Source organism: Lates calcarifer, linkage group LG15 (assembly GCF_001640805.2).
Source record: "Lates calcarifer isolate ASB-BC8 linkage group LG15, TLL_Latcal_v3, whole genome shotgun sequence".
Lineage (NCBI taxonomy): Eukaryota > Metazoa > Chordata > Actinopteri > Centropomidae > Lates > Lates calcarifer.
Window position 1 is genome coordinate 14,498,425 of NC_066847.1, and position 26,197 is coordinate 14,524,621.

Sequence of the window (26,197 nt, forward strand, 5' to 3'; positions counted from 1 at the left end):
AACTTGACATGTAACAAAGATGTGTGGTCATCTTTAACCTTCCCCCACCATTAGAGGGCAGTAGTGCACTTATGTTTCTATATGACATAAAATCTCCAGACTACTGAAATCTTAGATTTTGTCCCTGTTTATTGACAACACAAAGATAATTTACACAGTTAATTAACATAATTCATATGTTTTATCAGAAGTCATTTTTCACCGTGGCCTTCTAGACCCATTTTTCAAATTAAAAGTTGCTGCTAATAAGGCATCTGATGTTGCTCTTTGATCCTGAGGTGTTTTATCTCATTTAGAGGCCATCTCTCTGCTCAGGTATTACTGATTACCCTGCTGGAAATACTGTTAACACAAGAGAAACAAAATTCTCTGGGATAAATAGAACTCCTTTGAGAGAGGTCCTCACCATTTTTGGCAATAAAAAATTAACACCAATATGGCCACTGATACTGGCGCTCAGCTGGCACTGGCTTGATTTACTGCCTACCATTTATTTCTATAAATGGAGATATTATTGAAGTACAGAGGAAGAGGCATGCACACACAAAAATCTACCAAAATTACAGTCCCAACAGATGGAGCTGGTCCTAAGAATCGTCTGTTTGGCCAGCTCTGTTGCACATGAGTTTGGCTGCCAGTGATCCGTATGTCGGATTCTTTGCCTCGGGCTGCACTTTGTCTGTGTGCCTTCTCCCTGTGAACACAGACAGCACAGCTCATTAGATGGACCCTGCTGCCAGGGCTGCAAACATTAGCAGTCAGATAACTGCAGGGTCAGTGTTGGCAGATTCATATTGTCACTGCTGGCTGATCAATGCACTACACTCAAAATAAATAGGTCAGCACACAACATACTTTGTTGTGAAGAGAACTGATTAAAAGTTGATGAAAAAGTTACCTGGGATCCTGTCCATTGCGATGAAATTGCGATCTTGTTGCTTTATCTTTGGCCTGTTTCGGGCTATCAGGAAAACTCCAAGGAAAGACAAAAGACAACTGGAAAAAGAGAATGAGGGAGGACTAACACAATCTCACAGTAAATATCACATTTCAATGAGATGCAATTACTGGTGTGGTCTTGAATACCTACCCAAACAGGAACATAAAAATGTTCAGTAAAGCCAAGCCTTCAAATTCCTGGTAAAATACTATCCCTGAAACACGAAAAAGCCCATTACAATGCATTTCACAGAATAACAGAATATGTAGATTATCTGTAGTGCTTTGTTTGTGAAATGTAGCCCTGAAAATCCTAAGCACATTTTACAATGGGTTGAGTGCAAAGAGTTTTCTCATTAACTGAAGGGTGTAGTTGTTACAGAGGAGTAACAACACAGACTGTGTTCAGGATTACCCCTCACTGTATCCAACACAAAACACAATTCCCTCTCAATGTTGGCAAAGTTGGCTATGAAAGGTTTGTATTTTCACTTTGCCTGTGCTCAGTTCACTGCCCACAAGTCTACTGCTGTGACCAGCACTGGGTTTGGACCAAAATAATCATTTGGAACATTGAACACATGGAACAAAACTAATCTTAAAGGAGAAGTCCACCCTTGATGTTCTTATACTGTATAGTCGTATATATAGATACTGCAGTCTTATAGATGGTATGATTATTAGACATCAGTGCAAAAAGGTTGTTCTTTTGTTCTAGAGACTGACACCAAAAGCTGATGTTTTGAACTGCTGGAACATATTCTCTTATTACACACTACTGAAGAGGGACTGGAAATAGTTTTAAACCAAAGTCACGTCAGTGGCTGTAGGGAAATTTATCCACAAGAGGAATAACAAACAAGAACATGGATTTAGTAAAGTGAAGTCCATTGTCAAAAATGGTTTTAACTTATAATAATGTGTTTTTAGGTGTATTTTCCCAACAAGGCAAAAATGCTTTTGAGAAACCCTTAATTTTTTTCAGATTGAACAAAGAAAACTACTACTGACAAGATAATAAAGACCTGACCTGGAAGAATACACATGCTATAAATACTGTGGAGCTTTTGCAGAATAAGAACTCCTGAGTGCTTCACATATATATAGGAGTGAATCACCATCTTGATTGTGTAGTATGGTTCACTGTGTTGTGTCATGAATTGATTCCAACTATTGTAGTCAGTTTTGTAGCATACATACAATTCCACAAAGGCTGATATTTATTTTCTTACTGCCAACAAATCCCATCAAAAGACCAAAACTAACAATGCATTAGTCCATCTCTTATCACTTGCTGACTTAAATACCTTCTCTGTAGCTGTCATGGCCCAGAAAGGCAGCCCACTAGTTCCTATTAATGATGTCAGTCTTTATTTTACAGGTCTATTTTACAGCTTCAGAATAATAGCAATAATAGGCCAACTCTGATTTATGACCACATACCTGCCAAACTAATGACATTCCCATTAGCCTCAGCTGTACTTTGTGGTTAGTGCTAGTTAGCAAATGTTAGCATGTGCATGGTAAATACTATACCTACTAAACATCAGCATGTTTAGCATTGTGAGCAGCAAGTGTAACTTAACAGAACTGTCAACATGGCTCTTGTGAAAGGTGATTTCCTAAAACAACTGGGCACTATAGTTAGCAAACATTACTCTACATGAATGAATTACAGTATGCATTTGTTGGGGACAATGATGAGGGTTTGACTCAAAATAAACTTTGGTGGAAGTGTTCAAAGGGACACATCAACCAGTGCAATGGTGTGGCTCAGTCAACAGAAAGCTATATCAGGTTATGCAGAAAATACCAGTACTGGATCAATTCCTTGTTGGTTTTTGGTCTTTTCGTGGGATTTGTTGAAACAAAAAATACAGCAACAGGTAAAGCTTAACCTACAGATTTATGATTGACAAACCTGCAAGAATGGCACTTGCGGTGAAAAACACAAAGTTGATAGGAACCACCTCTGTGGCATCAAACATTTTCATTGCCTGATTGAGAAATCTGTGGAGAGAGATGAGAAGTTTTGATGTGCAATAAATAAAATGACCTTGGTTAAAAAGGCACTGTGTAACAGCTTATTCATCCATCATAATACTGTAGGTGCGCTGCAGGTACAATGTCACCATGTCCAATATATTACTTTTTCCTCAGTTTGTTCAGGAATTGGTTTCTTGCTTGTGGTGAACATAAGGGACTTCAGCAATAAAAAAGAGCCTGGAAGAGAAAATAAGAAGGTACACATGAATAGAGAGAGAAAACCTTGACTAACTTGATCTGGAAGGCACAGGAGGCAACCATGACGACAACCATTACGTAGAAGATGGGGTAGATGAGTTGTAGCTGGCCTTTTATTGACTCTGTGATCATCCCTGACACAGCTTTGACTGAGATGACTGTCAGAGAGGCTGCAGAAACACAGAAGACAGATCACTTCAGTGTTTAGTTGTACAACTTGAAGCAATGAAGAACTTCCTCACTGGTTCATGCTAATATGTGGAAGTAGTTGATTATCTCTCAGTGAGCTGTACTGAATTATTTTCTTCCATCGTGCTCTACTCAGCTTTTAACAGAAATGATAACAGAGCATGGGTCCATTTTTGGTAGCCAGGCAACAAAGCAATCTCTGACAACCTAAAATGATTTCATCCATAGCCTTTGCCCTCAAACAGGCAGCTTTCATGTGTCCATACCGAGCAGGGCCACAAGCAACATCACAATGACTATGTGCTTCACTTTCCTCATCTTGTACAGATAGAGCAGGATGCAGAAGATGATGACCTCTATAAACTGTTGAGAGAGTGTGAGAGAGGGAGAGGGGTTACACAAATCATTAATACAGACATTTTCTCAGACTTTCCACAGAAAATGAAATTCTCAATTGTTGTACTTTTACTGCCCATTTTATCTATAGAACAAAGTGGTGTATGCAGGCAGTAAGCAGCCTTGTTTAATTCAAACAAATGACCATGGCAGAAAAAAATGAAATGAATTGCTGGTCCTAATGAGAAGGGCTCAGGATTGTCCTTGTGAGTTCAATACCATTCAAAGGTTCAAGGACCTCTGATACAACACCACAGAGCTCTAATGGATGGAAATGAGCACAAAAGTAGGATTGAGGAAAAAGGAACAATCTGGCTCCCAAATGTCTGTCAAAATCATCCCCGTGTTTCTATAACAGGCTAAACAGAGGATTTCAAGATCCATTTAACCCTGTACACACTGCGAATGAATAAAACTATTTAATAGTCTGAGTCCTTCCAGATAAAATCATTTGACCTCTGGAAATAATGCGGAGACATTGATAGATATTTCACTTTGCTCTGATTAATCACCACCTACAGTTAATACCACATTTGATGGAAGCTTTTCCTTTGCAGGCTGATGAGTATTCAGTATGCATTGCCAGAGGTGGAAAACAGCATACTACACACCATCAATCACTGCAGCCAGAGGCAGCAAGGCTATCTCAATTTGAAAACATCTGTCTGATTATCATATCAATATGTCTAATATCTACTTGAATGTTTTTCTTTTGTTTTTCGTGCAATAGATGCTTTACTGTCTCTCAATTTGTCTGCAGCAGTTCAGTAAATATGACTAGACTCAGTGGTGGAATGTGAATTAGGGTTGAGAGAAATGCTGTGCCCTGAATAATGACGGCTCTGCTATCTAAGACACACTTTACACCACTGGCTATCACACCTGATGACCTGCTAGCTGTTATCCTTAATTAATCTCCACTCGGTGTGATGGATTAAATACAGATAATCGATGGTTCCAGAAACAGTAAAGGGAATATTCACTATTTGGAAAGAGATTTGGTGTGATTATATTCTAGTATTTAGTCTGTGTTAGACAAAATAGGTTGAATCAACACATATCTGAGACTGAACAAAATCACTATCATAAGATTATTTTTTCATGTTTGATTTTGTACATATGATGTTTATAATAGTAAATATAGGAGAAAAAGCAAAATATGTATACGTCAGACATGCAATAGGCTACAGATCCCAGGGCTTCTCTTTACCACTCTCTCTTGAATTACACAAAGCACTGAATTCCTACCAGAGAAGTTTAACCTGGAAGGTAGAAAACACGTAGCTCCCTGTCTCTGCTGCTACCATGGGAGTCCTGGCATCAGTGGAAAAGCAGCAGGATATGACCTTCTACTGCTAAAATTTTCCTTTAGAAACATCTAAGGTGTGTTTCTGACAAAGACTAGTGTTCACATTTTGGGCTAATATTTACATTTTTGTTTTGTGAAAAGCACTTTGTTTCAGCTCTTTGTTCCAGATTGGTCACTATGGTAACGGCTATGTTTATGCCATCCCTGCCGGAGGCAAAATTGGAGTAGGAGAGCACATGGGTGAGTGTTAATGCACTTGCAGACCATGAGGTGGGGGCAGATTTCTTTTAATACTGAGTGCAAAAACAGACAATCCTAGTTTTTAAAGGACAGAGAACTGAGCTCATATATATGAGCTAGAAGACCATCAAAGCAATACCAAAGATCGTTCATGGGTGTGAGGATTAATTACATCATACTCTGAGTTCAAATTATTCATCAACAGTAGTTCAACTCTGTTACTGACGCTTCATAATTATTTTATAATTCAATTAACCCTTAAGAGTAGTCCCTCTCTTGCTCCTCTCCACAGTGAAGTTAAAGGTTGGGTTAGGCTAACTAGTAGCAAGACAGGAGCTGCAGTGACACAGTATTACTGGAGGCAGGCAGGAGAGCTTTATAAAATTACACACCAGGTAAAGCAGGAAGTGCCAGCTGATGGCATAGTACTGGACCAGATGAGCAGTAATGTGTGTGGAAGTATGGGGGGCAAAGGTCACCAGGAGATAAGTTCCTGTTATTGCCAGGGTACCACCTATGGAAGAAAGAGAGGAGAGAGTGGTGAGAGTGGTTTTTGTCTTGGTTTCCCTCTAGCTCACCTTACATTGCAACAGTTGGTGCTGGTAAAAGTGATCATCCTATTTCTCTCTAATTGAGCTCATGCTTCAAGCTTCATACATTTGCATTGTACATAGACCATTTAAAGATCAGTCATCAATCTTAAACCTGGTCTTGAATGAATTAAAGCTTCATGCTTTTCTCAAACGCTTACACTGCGAATCAAGAATGCCTGTCTTTTTAGTTATTGAAAGCTTTAAAAATGGTTAAAATGTTAAAAATTATCTGGTTATGGTCACATTAATGAAATGACTATGAAGTAGAAACTCAAACTTGTTTTTTAGAAAGGTCAAACAATTGGTCCAAACTACATGTCTGCTAATTTTGGTGATCATGTAATTCACATTCATTTATTATTAGTGATACCATTCTACATGTCAGAGAAAAATATTCACCGGACATCCTGTATACATCCTATCCTATAGACATAAACAACTTAGGACCTACCTACATAACTTACCTCCTTCAGTTCACATTTCATTGTGACTCAAACATGCAGTCTTTATTTAGAAATTCTGACATAAGAATGAACTAACACTGAAAAAAAAATACACCATGTAGCTTTGTATTTCATAAAAGGTATGATTTTCAGAATATTCTTGGCAAATTCACAATTGACCATATTCATTGAAACTTGCCTACAAGCCATGGTCTTCATCTCCTTTCTTTTGTTATTGTCATTTTGATTATATTTTTTTACATCTTACATCTGTTATTGGTTTGTACAATCTTTTGCAAAGAGAGTACTGTTGAATAATAGAACTTGTACTCAGTGATTCCCCTCTTTATAAATAATACATTCATACAATTAAATGTTTCTAATATGTGGTTTATGATGTCACTCAGCAATTACAAAACTGGCAAAAAACACTAATGATTTATCCAGAAAAACAACAATATACTGTATAGAGCTGTGTTGTGCTGATATGAATTTCCTGTCTAGAGGTTGCAATTAACATCATTGTAGCGACCATCACATCATGCCATTCAGCAGCAGACTCTACAAATTGTTATGACAAACAATAGCTTTTCATAAAACAATGTAATGAGATAGGTCTGTTGAATAGATTGTGCCTTTTTCTTTCCAATGCCAGATACACAGAAATTACACTTTTTAACTAGTGAATAAAATGGCTGACTCCAAACCAAGCCAAACTGAAATATGTTTCCTTTTTTCACACTGGGACCATCTGTGAAGCCAGTTTGATATATTTAAACTGTAGATGTTACTTCTCAAGTCAAAGCAGCAACCTGAGAGGACACCTTAGGTCCTCAAGTGCTGTGATCCTGACTGAGTGTTTACTTACCAACTATGTCAGAGGCCCGCACCGTCTCCTTGAGGAAAACCACAGATATGACAGCACTGGCTGGGAAGTGAAAATATATTCCTGTTAATTTAAGCGCCAATCAAAACATGCTGTTTAACACAGTCTGGACACAACATAATTTGAATTGTAGAATAAAAGCAACTTGATCTCTGTTTGTCACCATAACATCACAATCAATGCTTATTTCCTGATGATAAAACATAATTAGTGTTCAACCATTTTCTGTAACCTCATAGATTTATTTTTTGAAGCAACAGTCAGTTTAATCATGAGCAAGGTCTGATACTGGCTACTGATAAAAATAACAATTATATCAACAGTGTTGCAAACAGACAGTGTTTGTTGTGTACATGTCTTACCAGGCAGTATGCAATATGAGAACATCACTGTAATTTCCCATATATACTATATATACACACAAATTATATGCAGTAACACATACACACAAGCAATAATAATTCACCTGTGCACACTGTGATACTATAAACACATATATTGTATAAATAGATACATGTAGTCTTAATATAAACACAAAGTTGGACATGTTTATATTGATCAGCATAATGCAATCTGTCAGTGTGCTTAGATAAATGAAACTCATTAGGACTTCATAACACCAACATCAAATTGCAAAATGCTATTCCATGCCACATTTTTCATGAACCCATTCATCAATATCATTGTCAAAAACTGCAATGCTGAAAAGCAATCAGCTTCACATGAGCTAAGCCTCAGATTAGTCTTCTTAATGTTTCCCTGGGTTATGCGCTGAGGCGAGAGAGACGAATAAACATGCAGCATTTGGCTGTCACAGAGACAGATAGCGTCACAGGCAGATATGCATGCAGACACACAGATATGATAAACAGGCAGATACACAGATGGATGGCCACACAGGTGGACTAACTGCCTGTGACAGAAAAACAAACTATGACAAACAAGCAGTAGACAGACTGACAGGGAGGCAAATAGATATGCAAGTCACAGCAGCCTGTCACAGAGCGGAGGTCATGTTGGATTCCCTCAACACTCAACATTACGGAGTAGCAAATTTTACATCATTTTTGAGGTTATGTTGTTATACACTCCCACCAGTGTTTCAGCACAGCCGGCTGTGGCAGCTGTGTTTGCTGGGAAATTTTGGGCTCAACTTCAGTGAACCACTGCCTCTGTCAGTCAGGAAGACAGGTGTGCAGGTGATAGCATTCACACTGAGGCCGGCTAACTGAATGGGGAATTGCTGGAAAGAAACAGAGAGGCAGGCAGTTTGAGTTTGGGTTGAGGCTGTGCCACCATCATAAGGAGATTAGCCACAGAGAATAAACAGCTCAATATGTCAAAGCCACACAGCATGTCACAAATGGGATTATTGTGGTGTGGTAGCATGACAGACAGGTTCTCAGGATGTTAAACACTGTCTGTATGTCTAATAAAGCCAAGCCATGAAAAGCTTTACTGTAAACAATTATGCTCAACAGCTGTAACTAAACACAACATGATGCTGACTTTCATAGGACACATACAAACAAGGCATGGATATGCATGATGCTGTGGGGACATTAGTGTCAAACTGGAATTCTGTAATACTCTTGTTGGTATTCTGATGAAACAGTCACTTGTTAATATTTCATTCTGCGAGCATGTTCGCATTCACATTTAGGTATCCATCTTTGCCTCTGGGACCAGCTGGATCTAACAAGTAACCATAGCAACTCCATACAAAGTGATATTCACACGGCTTGATAAAATGAGAAATGTGGCAACAAGAACCTCTGGGGTACACAGATCTGTCGCTGTCGTGTTTATGGAGGTGTTTGCACATGTGTGTGCGTTAGATCAGTTCGTGCCAGTACGTGCTCTTCCTCAGTTGTGTAGTAATGGGGACCTCGCTGTGGGAAAACACATCATGTGAAGCAGTCTTTCAGTGCATGAACGGACAGGAACAGATGAAAACACGGAAAGTCTGGTTGTCATCTCGCAGAGAAAACTTAAAAGTAAGAACTGTAACAACATTGCACCTATTGTGTGTTCACAGTTTAGAAAGCATTTGAACAATAGATGAATGTTGTAATATAGATGCTGTTCAGAAATACAACCATCATGATTTTCCTTACACATTTACCTCAATTAAAAGCAAAGATCTATTTTAAGTGGTAAAAAATGACCAATTCTCATTACAACACATCTTTGTCAATGACACAGTGCTGCAGGTCTGATATCTGCGAGTGGTGCTAATGCAGTGTGTGAATCTGCTTTCTCTTATTTTTTTTCACCATGCCAGCCTCCCACTTTTTTTGCATGTGATGACACAGTATCTAATGGGGGGAGCTGATGCTCTGCTCCATGCAAAAGCATCTGGGATGATGCTGTCATTGCTAATAGAGACCGATGGGCTCTGTGGACGGGGACAGTAGTAATTGCTCTCCATGGAGAGTCAGACTGCCAGTGTGACATGCGGGGACAGGCGGATGACAGCAGCATCATCAGCTCTCCTGATCCTGTTCCTTTCTCCCTCTGCTTCTTCTTTCCACTCTGTATATATCTCTACCTGTTGTCTTATTTAAGTCATCCAGCATCCTTTTTCTCCTCCCCTCCACACTGCTTCTCACCTCACCCTCTTGTCCTCTCAGCGTCCAACCTTTTTCTCCTCTCTCAAACCCTCCAAACCACTTCAACCCACCTCTTGTTTACTAATCCAAGGCCTCCTGCTATCTGCCCACCCCAACCCCCACTCGATGAGCCCTCAGACAGCTTTTGGAAAACAGGCTCAACAGCGCCGCAGGAGGGGTGTGTGTTAGACCTGGGTGTTTTCACACACCACTACAATAATGCATGCATTTGTGTGTGTGTGTGTATGTTTGTGTGTTTTCTCATTTGCAGACAGTGTGAGTCAGCTTAAGGTGAGAGGTGGAGTTACAATGACAGAGAGCAACCTGCACACTCTCCCCTCAGCACCACTTATTAGCTCTGCAGGACGACAGACTGTGTCACCATAGCAGACATCTTCCTCTCCTTTACCTTCTTTTCACCTCTTCATCTCTAGCTTCATTAATTCTTCAGCACTCTCCTTCACCACATGTTTGCAGCTGCACATTATTCATGCATACTCCAATTCAACACAAGTCTCTAGCCATCAGTGTTTTTTTAAGGATAGTAATGACAGTAAAATGGAAATGAGCACAGTAATTGTTACTACCTGTGGCTTTAAAGAGAATCATTATAATGTCAGCTTTAGACACACTGCCATTGCATTGAGGGGTTACTGCTTTCAATAGATCAATGTGCTAAAGGTCTGTTATTGTGATAAAAGCATTTGCTCACTGAAACAAGTGCAACAACATGTAAAACTACAATGAACAAGAGGTGCAGCCTTCTTAACAAGATTTGTGGTTTCGTTCAGTGCTTTATTCAAACCATTCATCCACTTAAGAGACATGACTACAGGAAAATCGTTTGAAGCGTTGGGGTAATAGCTGTCATTAATATCCATGACTCACCACCACCTCTGGCGCAGTGAGTGATGGGTGGCGGGAGGTAAGAAGTGAACCTGTTCAATATTTAACCTGTGTTTGCACTGAGCAGCTGCCAGCAGTAGCAGCCAGGCACATTTTGTTTTGATTGGCTAATGAATCCGGCTTAGTTTATGACAGCTTTAATTCACACTGTGGGCTGTAAAAATCATCATTTCTGGAGTGGGCTGTTGTATTTATAATGTCAGGGGTAATTGGATCTCCTGGATCAACTATACAATTTGAAGTCTAGTAATGTACAAATTCATCTTCTTGGTCTAATTGCTGCATCTAAACTAGGAATGAGAATAGACAGCTAAAATTACTGCCCCACAGTTGTATGCCTCCGCCAGTCAATTTATAGAGAATACGGTCTCCCCTTCTGTGTTTTTGCAGAGCATTATGATATCACAGTGAGACTGACCTTTGTCCATTTGGATATTAATGGTCATCACTTCATCATTTTATTTGACATTTGTGTTGAATGTTGGCATAATTAGCATATGAATTATTTCTTAATAGCCACAAATGACAGAGTGACCTTTAATTTTGACCTTTGATCAGTTCTTCCTTGATTCCAATTGAATGTTGTTACCTGATATGATAGAATTCATTCTGAATATTGTGTTCACAAGAATGGGATGGATGCAAGGTCCCAGTAACCTTGACCTTTTAACTTTAACTACCAAAATCAAATTAGGTCATCCTTGAGTCCAAATGAACATTTGTGCCAAATTTGAAGAAATTCCTCAAAGGCATTCCTAAGATATCGCGTTTATAAGATTGGGATGCATGTATGTATGGACATCCATCCATTATCTATACGGCTTATCTATTAAGGATTTCATGGGGGGGGCAGAATCATTGTTGTAGTGACAAGCTTTCAGTTTTACTTAAATCAGGAGCAGGTAGAGGCGTGAGCTAAAACAGCTAATAAATACCAGGTGTCCTAGCTCATTTCTCAGTTGCATTACTTAGGCTGATGATGTCACAGAGATGTGAACACATGAACACATGTCAACACCTAATGCTCCAAAATTCATGTGAGCAATTTCAGTTCCTGTTCAAGGAGGGCTTATATTTGTGTGTTTTTGTATATAGATCATAGATCAGTGGTTCCCAATCTAGGGCTCAGGACCCATCTAATAGGCCATAAAATGATAACATTTATAACATTATTTATTTAAATGTTCTCCTAATCTTTGCTTTTAAATTACTGAACAGTTTTACAGGCGTCTAAAAAATAGTCACATAAAACAATATGTCTTTGATTGATCTGTCAAACTGGATGACAAAAAGAACTCCGAACTCCAGAAGGCTGGGAATGAATCTACAGTGCAGACTGTAAGTATTTGGATGCTACATTATTTTTTTCTTTTTCAGGCTCTGTGCCTCAGAACATACAATTTGAAATAAGATAACATATACTATACTGTGTAATATTAAAAGGCCAGGCTGTAACTTTAATTTAAGTAGGTTTGCATCAACATAGAAGGAACTGTGTGGGAGTTATAGACATTTTAACACACAGTGCCCAAACTTTAGGGGTTCAAGGAGACAGGACAGATACACACAGAGTCAAACAAAATCTTCATATTTAATATTTTATGGAAAAGTCTTTGACCCTCAGATCCCCAGACACACTGTATCTTTTCTGATGATGCTCTCCAAGGCCTTTACTGCAGGCACCTTTCATTCTTGCTGTGGGGTGTCTTTTGTTTTTAGTCTAGTCTAGTCTTCAGCAGGAATAATGCATACTCAATCAGACTGAGATCAGGTGACTGACTTGGCCAGTCAAAGATATTCCACCTCTTCACTCTGAAAAGGTCTTTAGTAGCTTTGGTCACATGTTTAGCATAATTGTGCTGCTGAATGATAAAATGTCATCCAGTGAGTTTTGACGCATTTGGCTGAATCTGACCACAAAGAGTTCTACTGTATACCTCTGCATCCATCCTGTTGCTTCCAGCAGCAGTAAAATAATAAATAAAAGTCAGTGTGCCAGTTCCATGGTCATCCATACATTCCCAAGCCATAACAGAGCCATCACCATATTTGACAGGTGGGGTGGTATGCTTTGGCTCATGAGCTCTTTGAAAGAGCCTTTTGTTTCAGAGCTCTGCCAGTTTCCTTTTGCATGTTTTTGCAAACTGCAACCTGCCCTTTTTGTTCTGAGGGCCAGTTTGAATCCTGTGGTAAATCCTCTGAAGTTATGATCATGAAATCTTCTCTTGATTGTGTATGCCAACACAGAGAGCGTTCCTGACTTGCTGTGAGGTCATAAAGGGGTTTTTCTTCATCATCTGGTCATTCACACTTCATTGACCATTTTCTAGTTTTCCTGTGCATGCCTGCTCTTTTAGAATGTAGTGTAGTGTAGCCAAGAGTAGTAGTAGCCAAGTGTCTCTTGCAATCTGAGCAGTCACATACAGGCCTTTCAATAGTAACATGAATCTACTTAAATCAAAGCTGAGACTTGGAACGTTAATGTAGTATCAATTACTTTTTTTCAAATTCAATGCTTAAGCACAGAGCCTGAAAAATGTGTAACTATCCAAACACTTTTTGTCTCCAGACTTTATTCCAGAACTCTATTCCCTTATGTTGACTTAAACTGGAAATTAAGCAGATTCATTGTCAGTTTTGGTGAGAGACTGAGACTGAGACTTTGTTTGGAAATTTTCAAAACACTCATTATCTATACTTTCTTCTCCTTCATATTATGCGCAAAAGTAAAACCTGTTTTTCCGTACATACAGTAAACACCTGGCATGAAAAGGCCTTTTTATGACAGGATCAGCAGGCACACTTCACAGAGCAACAACGCTTGACATTCCCAGAGGAAATAACCTTTCATTCTACCTTCATGCATGGATAATGTGTGAGAGAAAAAGGGTAGCACTTACCTATGACGGACACACAGCCCAGTGGGGCTATGAGCGATGCTGGGGCAAAGCCATAAGCAGCAAAGTTCCCCAGTTCCCCAACACCCATGAGAACCACACCGCACCACCACATCAGAGAGGTGTAGTAAGGCTTGGAGCCACGCTGAGCCTGACGGACATGGGCATATTTCTGTCAGAGAGAGATGGAACAGGAGAGGCATCACTCAGATTAAGTGAATCCAATTTCTGGAGAGCTGCATGTGACAAACTCAAACATACACTACACAGATATTAATAACTTATGCAGACAAATAAGCAATTTAAGAGATAATACTGTGTTACAGTGGCATTACAGTGCACAATTTTAAACACCATAACACCCTCTACTGCTGATTAGCATTTCATCTCAGAGGAGGCATGACACCAATTAAGCAGAATCAATGAGGTGGAACACTGTACAAGGCAAACACAAATGTATATTTCATAATTATCACCAGTTCTATCTCTGCAAGCTTACAATGCCTAATAAACATCAGCTTTTTCCAGCACTTTTTCTCATTTAGTTGAAGCTGTCTCTTACTCTTAATCTGTTTAACACACCCTGCATGCTGCTACAACACAAGCCCCAGTTACTGCACCTGTTCTTGAATTTCCTAAACAGAGTGTAATTTAGCTACAGACATTATCATGGTATTTGGTGAATCAATCTATCTGGCTTTATGGGAATGAAATGCACAACCATTTCTGCTGTCTGCTGCGCAATGCCTGCGGTGAATATGCCAGCAGATTGCACAGTCAGTGCCTACATGTACATTCACTAAAGTCCCGTTTAACGCATATAGCACTTGCTAAAGAGGGAGCAAACTGTCAGAGTGGAGAAGTCTTTGAGTCTTTACAGGCGTTAAGTGCCTGCTGTGTGCTGAACAGTGCTGTACAGCTGGCTTCCAGCACTTCATACCTGGATGTTGAGTGAAATGCTGATGAGGACATTCCCACATATAGAGATGATGATTCCCAGGAGATAAGTCTGTAGAAACAAACAGTAAACAGACGAAGATTAGGTGATGCTCTACTTCACACAACACACAACAATTCTGAACACACCATAATACTCCCTGAAAGTCTTCCTCCAGCTGTCACATCTGTCACTTCCATGACAACCACAGAGAGCATTGTTCCATTGGTGTTCTGTTCAAAGGAATGTATGTGTGTGTGTGTGTGTGTGTATGGATGAGAAGCCTCTAAGGTTTAACATATATAAAAGGCAATATCAAACTCTCAGTTCCCACACACTCACATGCAGTAAATGGCAATAAACACTGACATTTTACACACATAAGCAAAAACACAAACACTCCCTCACCATCTTAACTCTCCCGCGACACCTCAAAGTGCTGGATGCAGGTTGGTTCACACCTCTACACACACAAACACCCAGGTCATAACACACATGCAAGGTTTTAGTAAGGGAACTGGGACAATGTAGCCCATATTGTTGGTAGAAGTTGGAAATAAAAGTGTCTCAGCGGCAAATTATAACAAGACCTAAGACTGTAGGGCTGTAAGGTACAACTAAATGCTAACATCATCATGCTAACATACTCACAATGACAATGCTAAGATAACGGTTGGCAGGTAAAATGTTTATCGTCTTCACTGTGGTTTAGGAGTCATGGAGTCCTTCTAATACCAGGGAAAGTTAATATGGACATCTTTTTGTAGTCAACTCTCAGCAGGAATGAATAATTGGTGTTTAACTGATGGAAGGAGAAACAGGATCCGTTCGCTTAAGTGCTTCAAGAATACGTCGGGCTGCTTTCCCCCATGTGCCTGGAAAATTATTGCCAAGAGGAAATTTAATTTTAGGTCATAAACATACCAGTAGCTGTGGGCGGACAAAGTTTACAAAGAAATGAAAGCGTACAGTGGGGGTGGAATGAGAATGATGAAAATCTGAAGAAAGAAACTCAATCACTGCAAAAGAAGTAACATCAGCCAAGCACATCCAAGTATTTATCCCTTGAAAGAGCATTATGAGAGAGATGGAGGGTGGAGAGAAAAACAAAGGGGATATGCAGTGATGGGAGGTAAAACAAAAGAATAATAGGTGAAGAAACAGAGGGGTGAGCTGGAGTGAGGGAGAACAGCACAGTAAGAGTTTAAAAATAAAGATGGAAAAGAGAGTCAATGTTCAGGTTCAGTGGACCATTCTGCGAGATAAGGCTGGCAGTAGGTTATTGTCAATAATACCCATCTGATATAGTTGACAATGAAATAACAGCTCTGTGGTCAAATGATATCAGAATGAATAGAGTGTAAATTAATTCCTCTGATCTCCAAACACAACTGCTCATCACTATCACACAATCCAGAGGTCATCTATCACTCTGTCAGAGCACATTACTGAGCATCATCAGTGAAAACATGAAAGAACATCTCTTCACAACACTGAAGGGATAGAGCTGGCAATTTAGCTTACTCTTAAAGTCATTAAGCAAAAACCAAAGCCCATTCTCTGGACAATGGAAATAGCCATAGCCCTCTGCTCTTTCTGTCAGCCTCAGAAACTACAGTGGACTGTACAGAGGAGCACCGGACAAAATGATGATGGTACATTTCTACAGAACACAGTTTAATAACCTTTCTTTTAATGAGAGCAACAGTCTAACAGGATCTCATCTGCAGGTGTGTGTTATCACTGAGAGATATGTATATGAGATTGGAACTGTGAAGTGCAAGTTGAAATGGAACATCAAATATCTGACATCCCAGACACAGAGCTAATATGTACTTTTCACTGATTTTCATAGTCTACCCAAACCATCAAATATTTCCTTACTCTAGAATACACTTGGGTTGCTCTTTGAGTGTTCAAACAAATCTTTATTTTCATTGGGCTGTGTAAAGTATTAAGCCGTACCAAGATAACCACATTTATACTTTCTGACAGCTCTGGATCGACTAAATCAATGTGATATCTATACAATTTAACACCAGCTTACAGGCAACACAACATCAATTCTCTACATGAATTTATTTCCCTTCAAAAAAGCTGTGGAACCATAAAAAATAAAAATGTTATTAAAACATTAAGTGGTGTGTCTTCCACAGTTCAAAACTGCGTGAAACAAAATGGATTTGGGTGGGTTCCAATATTGACCAATATTGGGCATAAATGTATGTAAAATGTTGTGCATGATAATGCGTTACACATTTGCATTTCATTTTTGGGCCAATTACAGATCCAATTTACAATAACTCTTCAAGGTCAAGGAAACATTGTTGCCTTACATGGGAGAAAAATGTCTTAGACTAAAGGATTTACTGGCTATAAGACATTTAACAATAAAGACATAATGAATAACATGATAGAGAATCTACAGCAGAGGCTCTGTGAGGCTGTGCTGAGGGCACAGTGATGCTTTGAGCTAAATACTAATGTCAGGATGCTAACATGGTCACAATCATCATACTAACATGCTGATGTTAAACAGGTATAATGTTTACCACGTTCACCATGTTAGCACTAAACATGAAGTACAGCTAAGACTGATGGGAATGGCTTTAGTTTTGCAGGTATTTGGTCATAAATCAAACAAAAACAAATTGTAACTCTGACCTGATGATGATGGTCAGAAGTCAGGGTTCACCATAGTTATTACAACTCATCCTGACTACACACGAATTCCTGTACAAAATTTCTTACTAATCCATTCAGTAGTTGCATAAATATTTCAGTCTGGAACTTGTTGACTATTAGTATTCTGAGAGCCACATGGCTGGTGTGACTAAAAATAATGCAAAAAATCTAAATGAAACAAAGACATAAAGTGATGTGTATCATACAACTTAACAGAGTTACCTGACATTCTTTTGTTCAGTGTTTTCCAGAAAATTACTATGACCCACACATCTTATTCAAGTGTGTCAATTCAAATGCACTGATGAGACCTACAGAATAGTTTGCATACAAATGATAATAAATCCAAATTGATAACACTGATCACTTAAAACTGACAAAAAACAGGTTAAACTGCTTGTCTACATTTCTCATCTTCTCATCCTGACAGAATACACTATGACTGTTGCCTGTGACTGAATGTTTGGTGATACAGTGATGGATATTCACTGCCACATGATGTAAAGTGCACCAAAAGAAAGACAAAAAGTCCCTTCCTCACCTCTAAGCACACAGTAGAAGTGAAAAAAGTGAGGAAAGACTAAACTGGTGCTTTCCTCAAACCTCAATATTTTCAATTAGTTTTGACTTGTCTGATCATCACACAGCATATTTCCATCCAACAGCCCACTTTAAAATAAAACCACTACTCTGCATTGCATAACACAACTCTCTTCACCAGACTGATAAAGAATTTAAGCCAAGTGGATTTATGGGTAATTTAAAATTCAGAATCACCACACACAGTCCCGTCCTGTCCTCTATTTTACAGTCTGCATCTATCTTCTCTTCACACTCTGCTCCACATTCACCTAGACACCAGGTCTGATGAGTCCGCTGACCTGTAACATATCAGGAGGGATGATACCTCACCAGAGGTAAACAGGATTTTGACTCCAGTGTGTGCGTGTGTTTGTCTATGTGTGAACTTGTGCGATGACTGCAGTGTATCAGAAGTAAACAGGATTTAAAAGGAGGTGGGGAGCAGATGGGCAACTTGATGATGAGATTCCTTGGGGACTGATATCACATCAAGGTAAAAAAAAAAGTGCCTGTTTGTGTGTGTGGGTGTGCACTGATGGACTCCATCCTCAAACGCTGGCGCAGACAGACAGAGAGTGTGGTGGGCTGACTGTATAGGAGATGACTACAGCTCTGTGGTAATTCATGATCAGACAAACGGCGTCATCCTTCAGGCCAGCTGTGGTCTGTTCACTAAACCAAGATCAATAACCTTGTCGAGCTTTACAGGACAGAGTGTAAGTGGCCCGTTGCTTTGCTGTTACTGAGCCCACAAGGAGGCTGCTGGTTAATACTGAGAGGAGCCAGGGGGCAGAACGAGGTGTATGTGAGAGAGAGAGAAAGAGAGAGAGAGAGAGAGAGACTGTGTATTAAGAGTACGAGGTAGTAGATGTACAGCCTGAGGATGGTTTATTTCACAAACTTCACACAGGAGATGCAGCAATTTGAAGTGTGAGGAGGGATTCATCTCACCTTTTATTGGATTCATTCATATCAGGATAAGCTTGCCAGAAAGTAAATTCGGTCTAATTACAGTAAATTGTTGGTTTTTTTTTCTCTATTTGTTTGTTGTCTCTGTGTGGGTGAAAATAGATAATGCGTGCATTTTCAGTACACGTGGTCACAGCAGGAATCAAGCTCCTCACCCAGACAGCAGGAGCCTAATGCTCTACCCACCGAGGGAGACAAATCCACTCAAGAGAATGTGAGAGAAAGGAAGCAGGGGAGAGAGCGAGACATGAAGAGAGAGAGTGAGAGAGAGACTTTTCCTGTCACAGGAAGAGCAAACAAAGCAGTCGAGGCAGGCGAGGCCAGTACACTGGGAGTGCCTTTGGCTTGTCAGCTTACTTAGCAAACATTACACACTTTACCAAGAGAAAGCAAGAGACTGCAAAACACATAGCTCTCTATGTTGCACTGTACTGGGGCATTTACTACTTTGGTTTTCACTGCTGATGTTTCATATTACTGGACATTTTTATGCTATGAAACTTCACCATGCAGTGATTAATCATCCTGATAGGGTGAAAGACATATTCCAATCACAACAGCAACAGGGTCAGTTTCTCAGTTTATATATGGCAAGAGGTGACGCTTCCAGCTCCACTTAGTTGGTCAGCTTGAGTCACACTTCATACCTGTAGTGTATGATCACAGATATAGACCTAAAGTAGCATTACCTCCTTCAGTGGAGTTGTGTCTTGCTGGGAATTAACTGTGACCCAGTGCCAGAGGAAGTGTGGACACATGCCATGCCCACTAATTTTGGTATTATTAAAAGAGATATCTATCTCCTGACTATTGTTAGGGCTGACAATGTTGGCTTAAATTGTTGCAAAGGAGAGATTCAGTTCCACAAAATGTCACCACAGAACAATTGACAGCTTAACTGGCAAGCAACACAGGACACAATGATACAATAGCATGGTTAGTTTTTAATGCTGCTGCCAGAATCTTAAGAAACAGCAAATTACTGTGAAAATCTGAGAAGGTAATTGGCTTCTTTTACCTGACACTGATACTGATTTTGAGGAAACTAGGCAACGGATCAAAGAAAGATCCTAGTGCTCTCCTACTCAGCATCAAAAAAAAAAAAAAAAAAAAAAAAAAAAAATTCAAACAAGAGCTCAACTGCAGCAGTCGAGCAAGTTTGAATATCAGTATCAACAAACACAGAAGCTAGCACAAACTCTGTGCACTGCATGAGGGCATTCATTATCAAGGCACAATCAAGGTGTCAAATTTTGCTCAGTACAGTCTTTCTGTCTTGTGGTGGCATTAGTGTAGTTCTGGCATCTTTCAAATGAACTTGCGTATTTAACGTTAACTTGTGTATTGAGTAAATGACATAAATGTCAGAGATTAAGTCAATTTGAAGTCACATTTCAAGTCATGTTTTACCTGAAACCAAATTTATATTCTTACTGTGACCTTAATCCTGATCCCCATCTAACCCTGCAAGGACATGTATCATCCTCATAAAGGCACATGTAAAACTACACACACAGCAAAAGTACACATGTACTTGCACAAAGAAAACTGGAATCACTGGACCAAAACTTTAGCCAATGTGCAAAGCATGTTGAACTGCTACAAACGGCATAAAAGCTGAATGGGCCTGATAGCTGAGGGGGACACTAACAGCACTGATCCTTCTCCTCCTCCTCAACAGGACACTGACCAACAGAGAGACAGACAGACAGCATGGCCCTTTGTGTCCACTGACAATGGGGATCTGTCCCTCCCTGAGATGGGCTGATCTCTGCATGAAGCCAGTTTCTGCTCAGGGGTGGAGGGTACAGAAGAAGCATGGGTATGAGGAGTGATCAGCTCAGAGACAAGGATGGAGGGGAAAGACAGAGAGACAAAGGATGGACGGACAGACAGACCTAAAATATGGGGACTATTTATGTTGACATCACAATTTTATTAAGTTTAGTGTTGATGTTAATCTGCATGAAATCAGGTTAACTGCCAAAACAAAAAAAAAATCATCTATAAGCCAACCACAGCAGATGAACACGCTCACAATTTACCTCACACTACATGTTGACTAAAGCAAAGTCATGACCATGATCAAGGTCAACACCTACTACCAGGAGAAGCAGAGTTTAATGTAAAATCTTGTACAGTATACCATCAGTATGCAGGAAAGATAGTATACTTTAATATACTTAAAAGTAGTAAGGCTATGAAGAGGAAGGGCATTGGTATCCTTAATATGAAAATGATTTACTGCCCTGCAAGTAAAAATGTTCTCAGCAAATTATATGACTAAATGCCCATTAAATTTTCATATATCTTGAATACAATACATATTGTCCTGATGATATCACTGTGAGGGCCATCAAGTGGGTCACCAAAGATAATTGTTTACATCCTCTGGGTGCCATGAATATCCACAGTCACTTACATGGAAATCTGGTCAGTAGCTATAGAAATGACATACTCATACCTAAGTGTTGGATTGTCAGATGAACTGACCAACAGTCTTCCTCAGGTTCCTCTGTTATCAGGAAAAAAGATGGTGTATTAACTCAGTATAGTTCTGTGGCCAAGTTTGTTGCAATAAGTATTTCTGCTAAACAGTTATTTTTAGCTGTACAGTCTCCCATCACCCACCTCCTTCACCTCCTATGGAAACAGCACGAATATAAACAGTGTGCTTAACTACACACCGCACTGAAATCATGTAGCAACGGGCTTCAGTTAGTAGTGGAGAGTACTATGTATATTTATATATATATATATGTATTTATTATATAAGTACTGCACTTGATTTTAAGATACTTGTACTTTACTTTGAACTTATGTTCCACTAGAATTTCAAGGGAAATATTATACTTTTGATTCCACTACATTTATTTGACAGCTATATTAAAATCTTAACTAGAAATCACATGTGACAATATTATAAAATACAACGCATTCTTAAAGAATAAACCAGTGGCTCCCATCATTTTTAACTTAAAGCTTCTACCTCACTATGTTTCAGAGACGGATACAGTACATTTATCTGACAGCTAATTAATTTTCACTCATGTTGCTGACACTACTTATTTACTTTTATCTGAGTAAGACAGGGACTGCATGACGACTTGTAATGAGGCATTTTTACATTGTTGTCTTAATAACAAGATCTTAATACTTTTTCCACCACTCTCTTTTAGAGCTGCTTCAAGTTCTCATTTTTACCTCATTTTGTCATATTTTAAGTTAATATTTGTTGCCAGGGGTGACATGGGGTTTAAGGTGTGACCATGAACTGCAATGTGCCCAGGTTGAATCAGCCATAAGACATTTGATGCATTTACCTCTCCATCTGACTCTCCTTTCATTTCCTGTCATTTCTCTACAAAAATAGCAGCATACAATAGCAAAACTATTACTACTGCTACCTAACATAATACATAATAAACTGGGGCAACCAGTGGGAGAACATGCACATTTGCAGTCACACCAATGCAAACATTTTCAACTCTGGAAGGCAGTAAAGTGTCAGACAGACTGATATTGTCCCCTGGATGTCGGGATGTTCTCTGGGATGGTGGGTAGCTTTGGACAGAGGGGGAGCTGGGACCATTAGCCAGCTGTTCAGGACTCTTACAGTAGATCTATTCTCTTACAGCCCACCCATGAGCCATTACTCATTACTCACGCCTCTCATTCCTCCTCTCCTTTCTCTCTCTCTCTCTATCTGCCCCCCGCTGGTAATGTCACACAGAGGAAACATGGCAGAAAGAGAGAAACACACTGACAGGGGAAGATGAGCATGAGGGGAATGTGTCTCTGCATAAGAGTAGGAGGGCAGAGGACGGGTACACATATAGCAGGCCACTAAGTAATCACACACACACAGCCAAAAGAGACAGACTTTACATTATCACACACACTCATATTAATGCTCACTCTGACAGCACACTTTACAAAGTTAAAAGTTCAAAAGAAATAAAAAAAAAAGGCCTTTCAACACAATGATGTAGCCATGATGGCTTCAGAAAATAGTTCTGACAGGTGCCAACACCAATAGATCTCTGTGCTGTCTAGCTTCCTCATCCACACTGACTGCTCATTACCCAAAGAGCTTTGGAGGCTGAGGTTATATTTTAACTCCCAGGATGTTTTTGGAGACTAACTTAATCTGGTCTTGGGCATTAGTGTGTAACTTCCTGCTCCAAATCTAGTTTCCTGAAAGTTCAAAAAAATAAAATAAAGAAAAAGGAGAAAAATCGAAACTGTCCCCTCATCTCTGCAATGTTAGCTCAGTGCTGCAGTGAAGCTGAACAGCTGAAACAGGTTCGACATGATTTATATCACACATTGTGTAGCAAGGAACTAACTATACTGACATGTTTTTATGTATTAAAATTTGAGGCCAAATGCTACTCTTGGGCCTCTTAACGTGGAAATAACTATACAAATAGTCTGGTCAAATAATTCAAGTTGGTTTACCTTACAAAACATCCATGGCATTACAATATCTTCAACTACACAACCTCTGAAATTATTAAGTTAACTCTCCTCTGCCTAAGACAACTCTGTCTCTTCTTATATGACCGAACTTAGACAAACATACCCGGAGTGGATTTTCCAGGATCTCAGCCTGGTGAGCGGAGGTCAGTTGAGGAGCCGCGTACGGAGAACTTGAATTCGCCATGTTTTCCTTATCGTGTAATAAGGAAATAATGTTCTTCTAGATGACGGCTCCCACTCCATTCACATCTTTGTCCACTGTGTTTCTCCTCATCCCATCCCATGCATCCCACGTCCCTTGTCGCTTCACTGGAGACTCGGAGGGAAAACTTCCTCAGTGTTGCAGAGCGGATCAGGAGTTTGTGATGACTTCAGGTGCGATCGGGAAAAAAGACTTTCAATTAACGACACCTTGAAGACTGTGTAGCCTAAACTTTATTTACTTTCGGGACATGGTGGGATATGTGATTGAAATATCAGTGTCCTACTACGGTGAAAAAAAAATTCAATCCACTGCATCAACACATTCATACTTTGTTTCAAGACCCACTTTGTGTACATTCACTGGTGATCAGCTGCTCTGATATACGGCATTACGAGGTGCACGTGAAGGAACCATACAGGTGTCATTTGTTGCGCTCCAGTGCTGCGCTGGGTGCAAAGATAAACACGCACTGACGCAGTGTAGTGTACTAAACATTAACTATGATGCGACACATCATGTAAAATAGAAAAGAACAGAACAGAAATCAGTCGGTTAAAATGCTGGCGTCATATTATGAGGATCTGTTTCTCACTTGCGGTGCCCCCTGCTTGTACATTCTGTTTTAAGGCTCGGATGAAATTGCCACATGGCCACAAGATTTATAGTGCTTGGGTTGAAATGGAAAGTGAATTAAATTTTCTGCTTGACTGTGGTATTGAACCTCCTGGGTCTTTGATACAGTAGCAAGTGTAAGCTTTATAGAATGTGATGGAGTTTAACCTCCTCTGATTTAACTCAGGTTATCAAGGAAAGTCGGGGTTGACAAAATGAAGAGCGTCTGTGTAGGAGAAAATGCGGAGATAAGTCTCTTCAGCTGCTCCTACCATCATCCTACTCTCCTGTGAAGGCGGGTTTTAAACCTTGTTTTTTCCCATGTGCAGCTGTAGACTTTCACAACCCAGTGAATGATTATTTACAACAACACTGGACTGTGAGAAAGTTACATTGTTCATAGATGACTGACATCATCTCAGTAGCCTTGTACGTAAATTAGTTCAAGGTGCTTTTATTTACTTGCAGATATGTTTGTTAATACAGCACATGACTAAAGGATATTAAAAACTGAAATGATGCCCCAATGATGTCTGAAGGCAACACCAGTATAATTATCTACACTTGAGGCTCTGGCTTGTGGAGGTTTCCTGAGTGCTGACTTTACTATTTCAGTATGTATTAAGCACACACACTCAAAAAATTCAACTATGGCATGTGTTTGATTAGCAAGCTAGAAATATGTCAGTATCAAGTGAACTGATTCTGTTTATGTTCATGAAATGACTGGTTTGTGTTTGTTGGACACAACTCAAAGAAAAATCTGATTGATCAATGTAATAATGTCAATCCAATGAGAAAGAGATTCTTCAAAACAGTGACTTTTGTATGGTGAGCTGCTGCGCATACTCCAACTCAAACATATCCAGAAATTCCTAAAGGAGAGAGCAGACAAAGTCTCCCCTGTCTCAGCTGCTGGAGCTTTTAACTCCTTCAGAGTAGTCATAGGTGTGAGGAGTCATAGTGACTCCCTCACTAGTCTCCTTCTTGCACAGTCACTCAGCAATGAGGACGGCCTGCTCTACGCAGATTTACACATGTGGTATTCCTTCCATTTCCTAATGATGGATTTAACTGAACACCAGGGGATTTTCAGTGACTTGATTTTTTTGTATCCATCCCCTGACTTAGACTTCTCAATAACCTTTTCTTTGAGTTGGAGTGTTCTTTTGTCTTCATGGTGTAAATGTAGCCAGGAGCACAGATTAACCAGTGACTGGACCTTCCACACACAGGTGTTTCTATACTACAATCACTTGAGACACGCTCACTGCACTCAGGTGATCTCCATTTCACTAATTGTGTGACTACTAGCACCAATTTACTGGACCTCTGTTGAATTAGGCCAGTCACATTAAAGGGGATGGATATTTATGATGCTCAGTTTACATTATGTATTTTTAATTAATTGACATTATTTTGTAGAAATCTGTTTTCACTTTTGACATTTAACGTTTTTTTTTTCATAAATTATTGTCAAAAAGGTCAAATTAGATTGAGCATGATTCCATTTCTAAAAGCAATAAAAGGTGAAAACATCCAAGAGAGTGAATGCTTTCTATGGGTACTGTAACTGTGAGAAAATAACACATATTCCATATACTTTCCCTGAAGGGAGTCATCTCAAGGGATCAATAAAGTCTAAGTCTACTTATGTACATATACTACACCTGATGTCTCCCATACTGATAGGTTGGCATTGGATTGAAACATTTGTTTTTGATAGATAATGTCATTTTGCAACTTTACTTCTCATCATATGGCAGAATTAGCAGAATTAGTTACTAATGCTCCCACATCACAGTTCACTGTAAATCATGATTCCAAAGGCAGCTATCCATGCAAGTCACTATGGAGTAAAATACCAATTAGTCAAATATGTCTGCTTTAAAATGAGTCCAATAAAATGACATAGCCATTGTTACACTGTCAATACAAAGAGGTCAGAGCTGTTACTGCCTGAATTACTGGTGCATCAGGAATCTCTGTTCTATTTTCCACCTGCTTTTTATATGTTACACTGTGAATTCAGATGTTTGTGGTTTGTATCAGTGACTCTACCATACACTAT

At 39.5% G+C, this 26,197-nt stretch overlaps 1 protein-coding gene across 2 annotated transcripts; it reads right to left on the reverse strand.

Moving 5' to 3' along the window:
- Nucleotides 1-111: 111 nt before the first annotated feature.
- LOC108876306 (NIPA-like protein 2) lies at nucleotides 112-23,684 on the reverse strand. Of its 2 annotated transcripts, none has more exons than XM_051076034.1 (11): nucleotides 23,413-23,684; nucleotides 14,595-14,663; nucleotides 13,658-13,826; nucleotides 7,222-7,281; nucleotides 5,710-5,831; nucleotides 3,639-3,735; nucleotides 3,218-3,353; nucleotides 2,861-2,949; nucleotides 1,091-1,154; nucleotides 899-1,020; nucleotides 112-694 (listed from the first exon to the last, which is right to left on the reverse strand). In XM_051076034.1, the coding sequence occupies exons 1-11, from the start codon at nucleotides 23,491-23,493 to the stop codon at nucleotides 588-590; spliced, it is 1,116 nt and encodes a 371-aa protein (XP_050931991.1). In that variant the 5' UTR covers nucleotides 23,494-23,684; the 3' UTR covers nucleotides 112-587. The 2 variants fall into 2 exon arrangements, with proteins under 2 accessions (XP_050931991.1, XP_018521261.1); XM_018665745.2 differs by having other exon boundaries at nucleotides 899-996; nucleotides 23,413-23,683.
- Nucleotides 23,685-26,197: the final 2,513 nt, after the last annotated feature.

Excerpts from the sequence above, each read along its gene's own strand:
- LOC108876306 (XM_051076034.1), bottom strand. The coding sequence starts at position 23,493 with ATGGCGAATTCAAGTTCTCCGTACGCGGCTCCTCAACTGACCTCCGCT. Across the intron at positions 7,282-13,657 it reads GGGCTGTGTGTCCGTCATAG|CCAGTGCTGTCATATCTGTG; the intron begins GTAAGTGCTACC and ends TTCACTTCCCAG. Across the intron at positions 5,832-7,221 it reads GCGGGCCTCTGACATAGTTG|GTGGTACCCTGGCAATAACA; the intron begins GTAAGTAAACAC and ends TTTCTTCCATAG.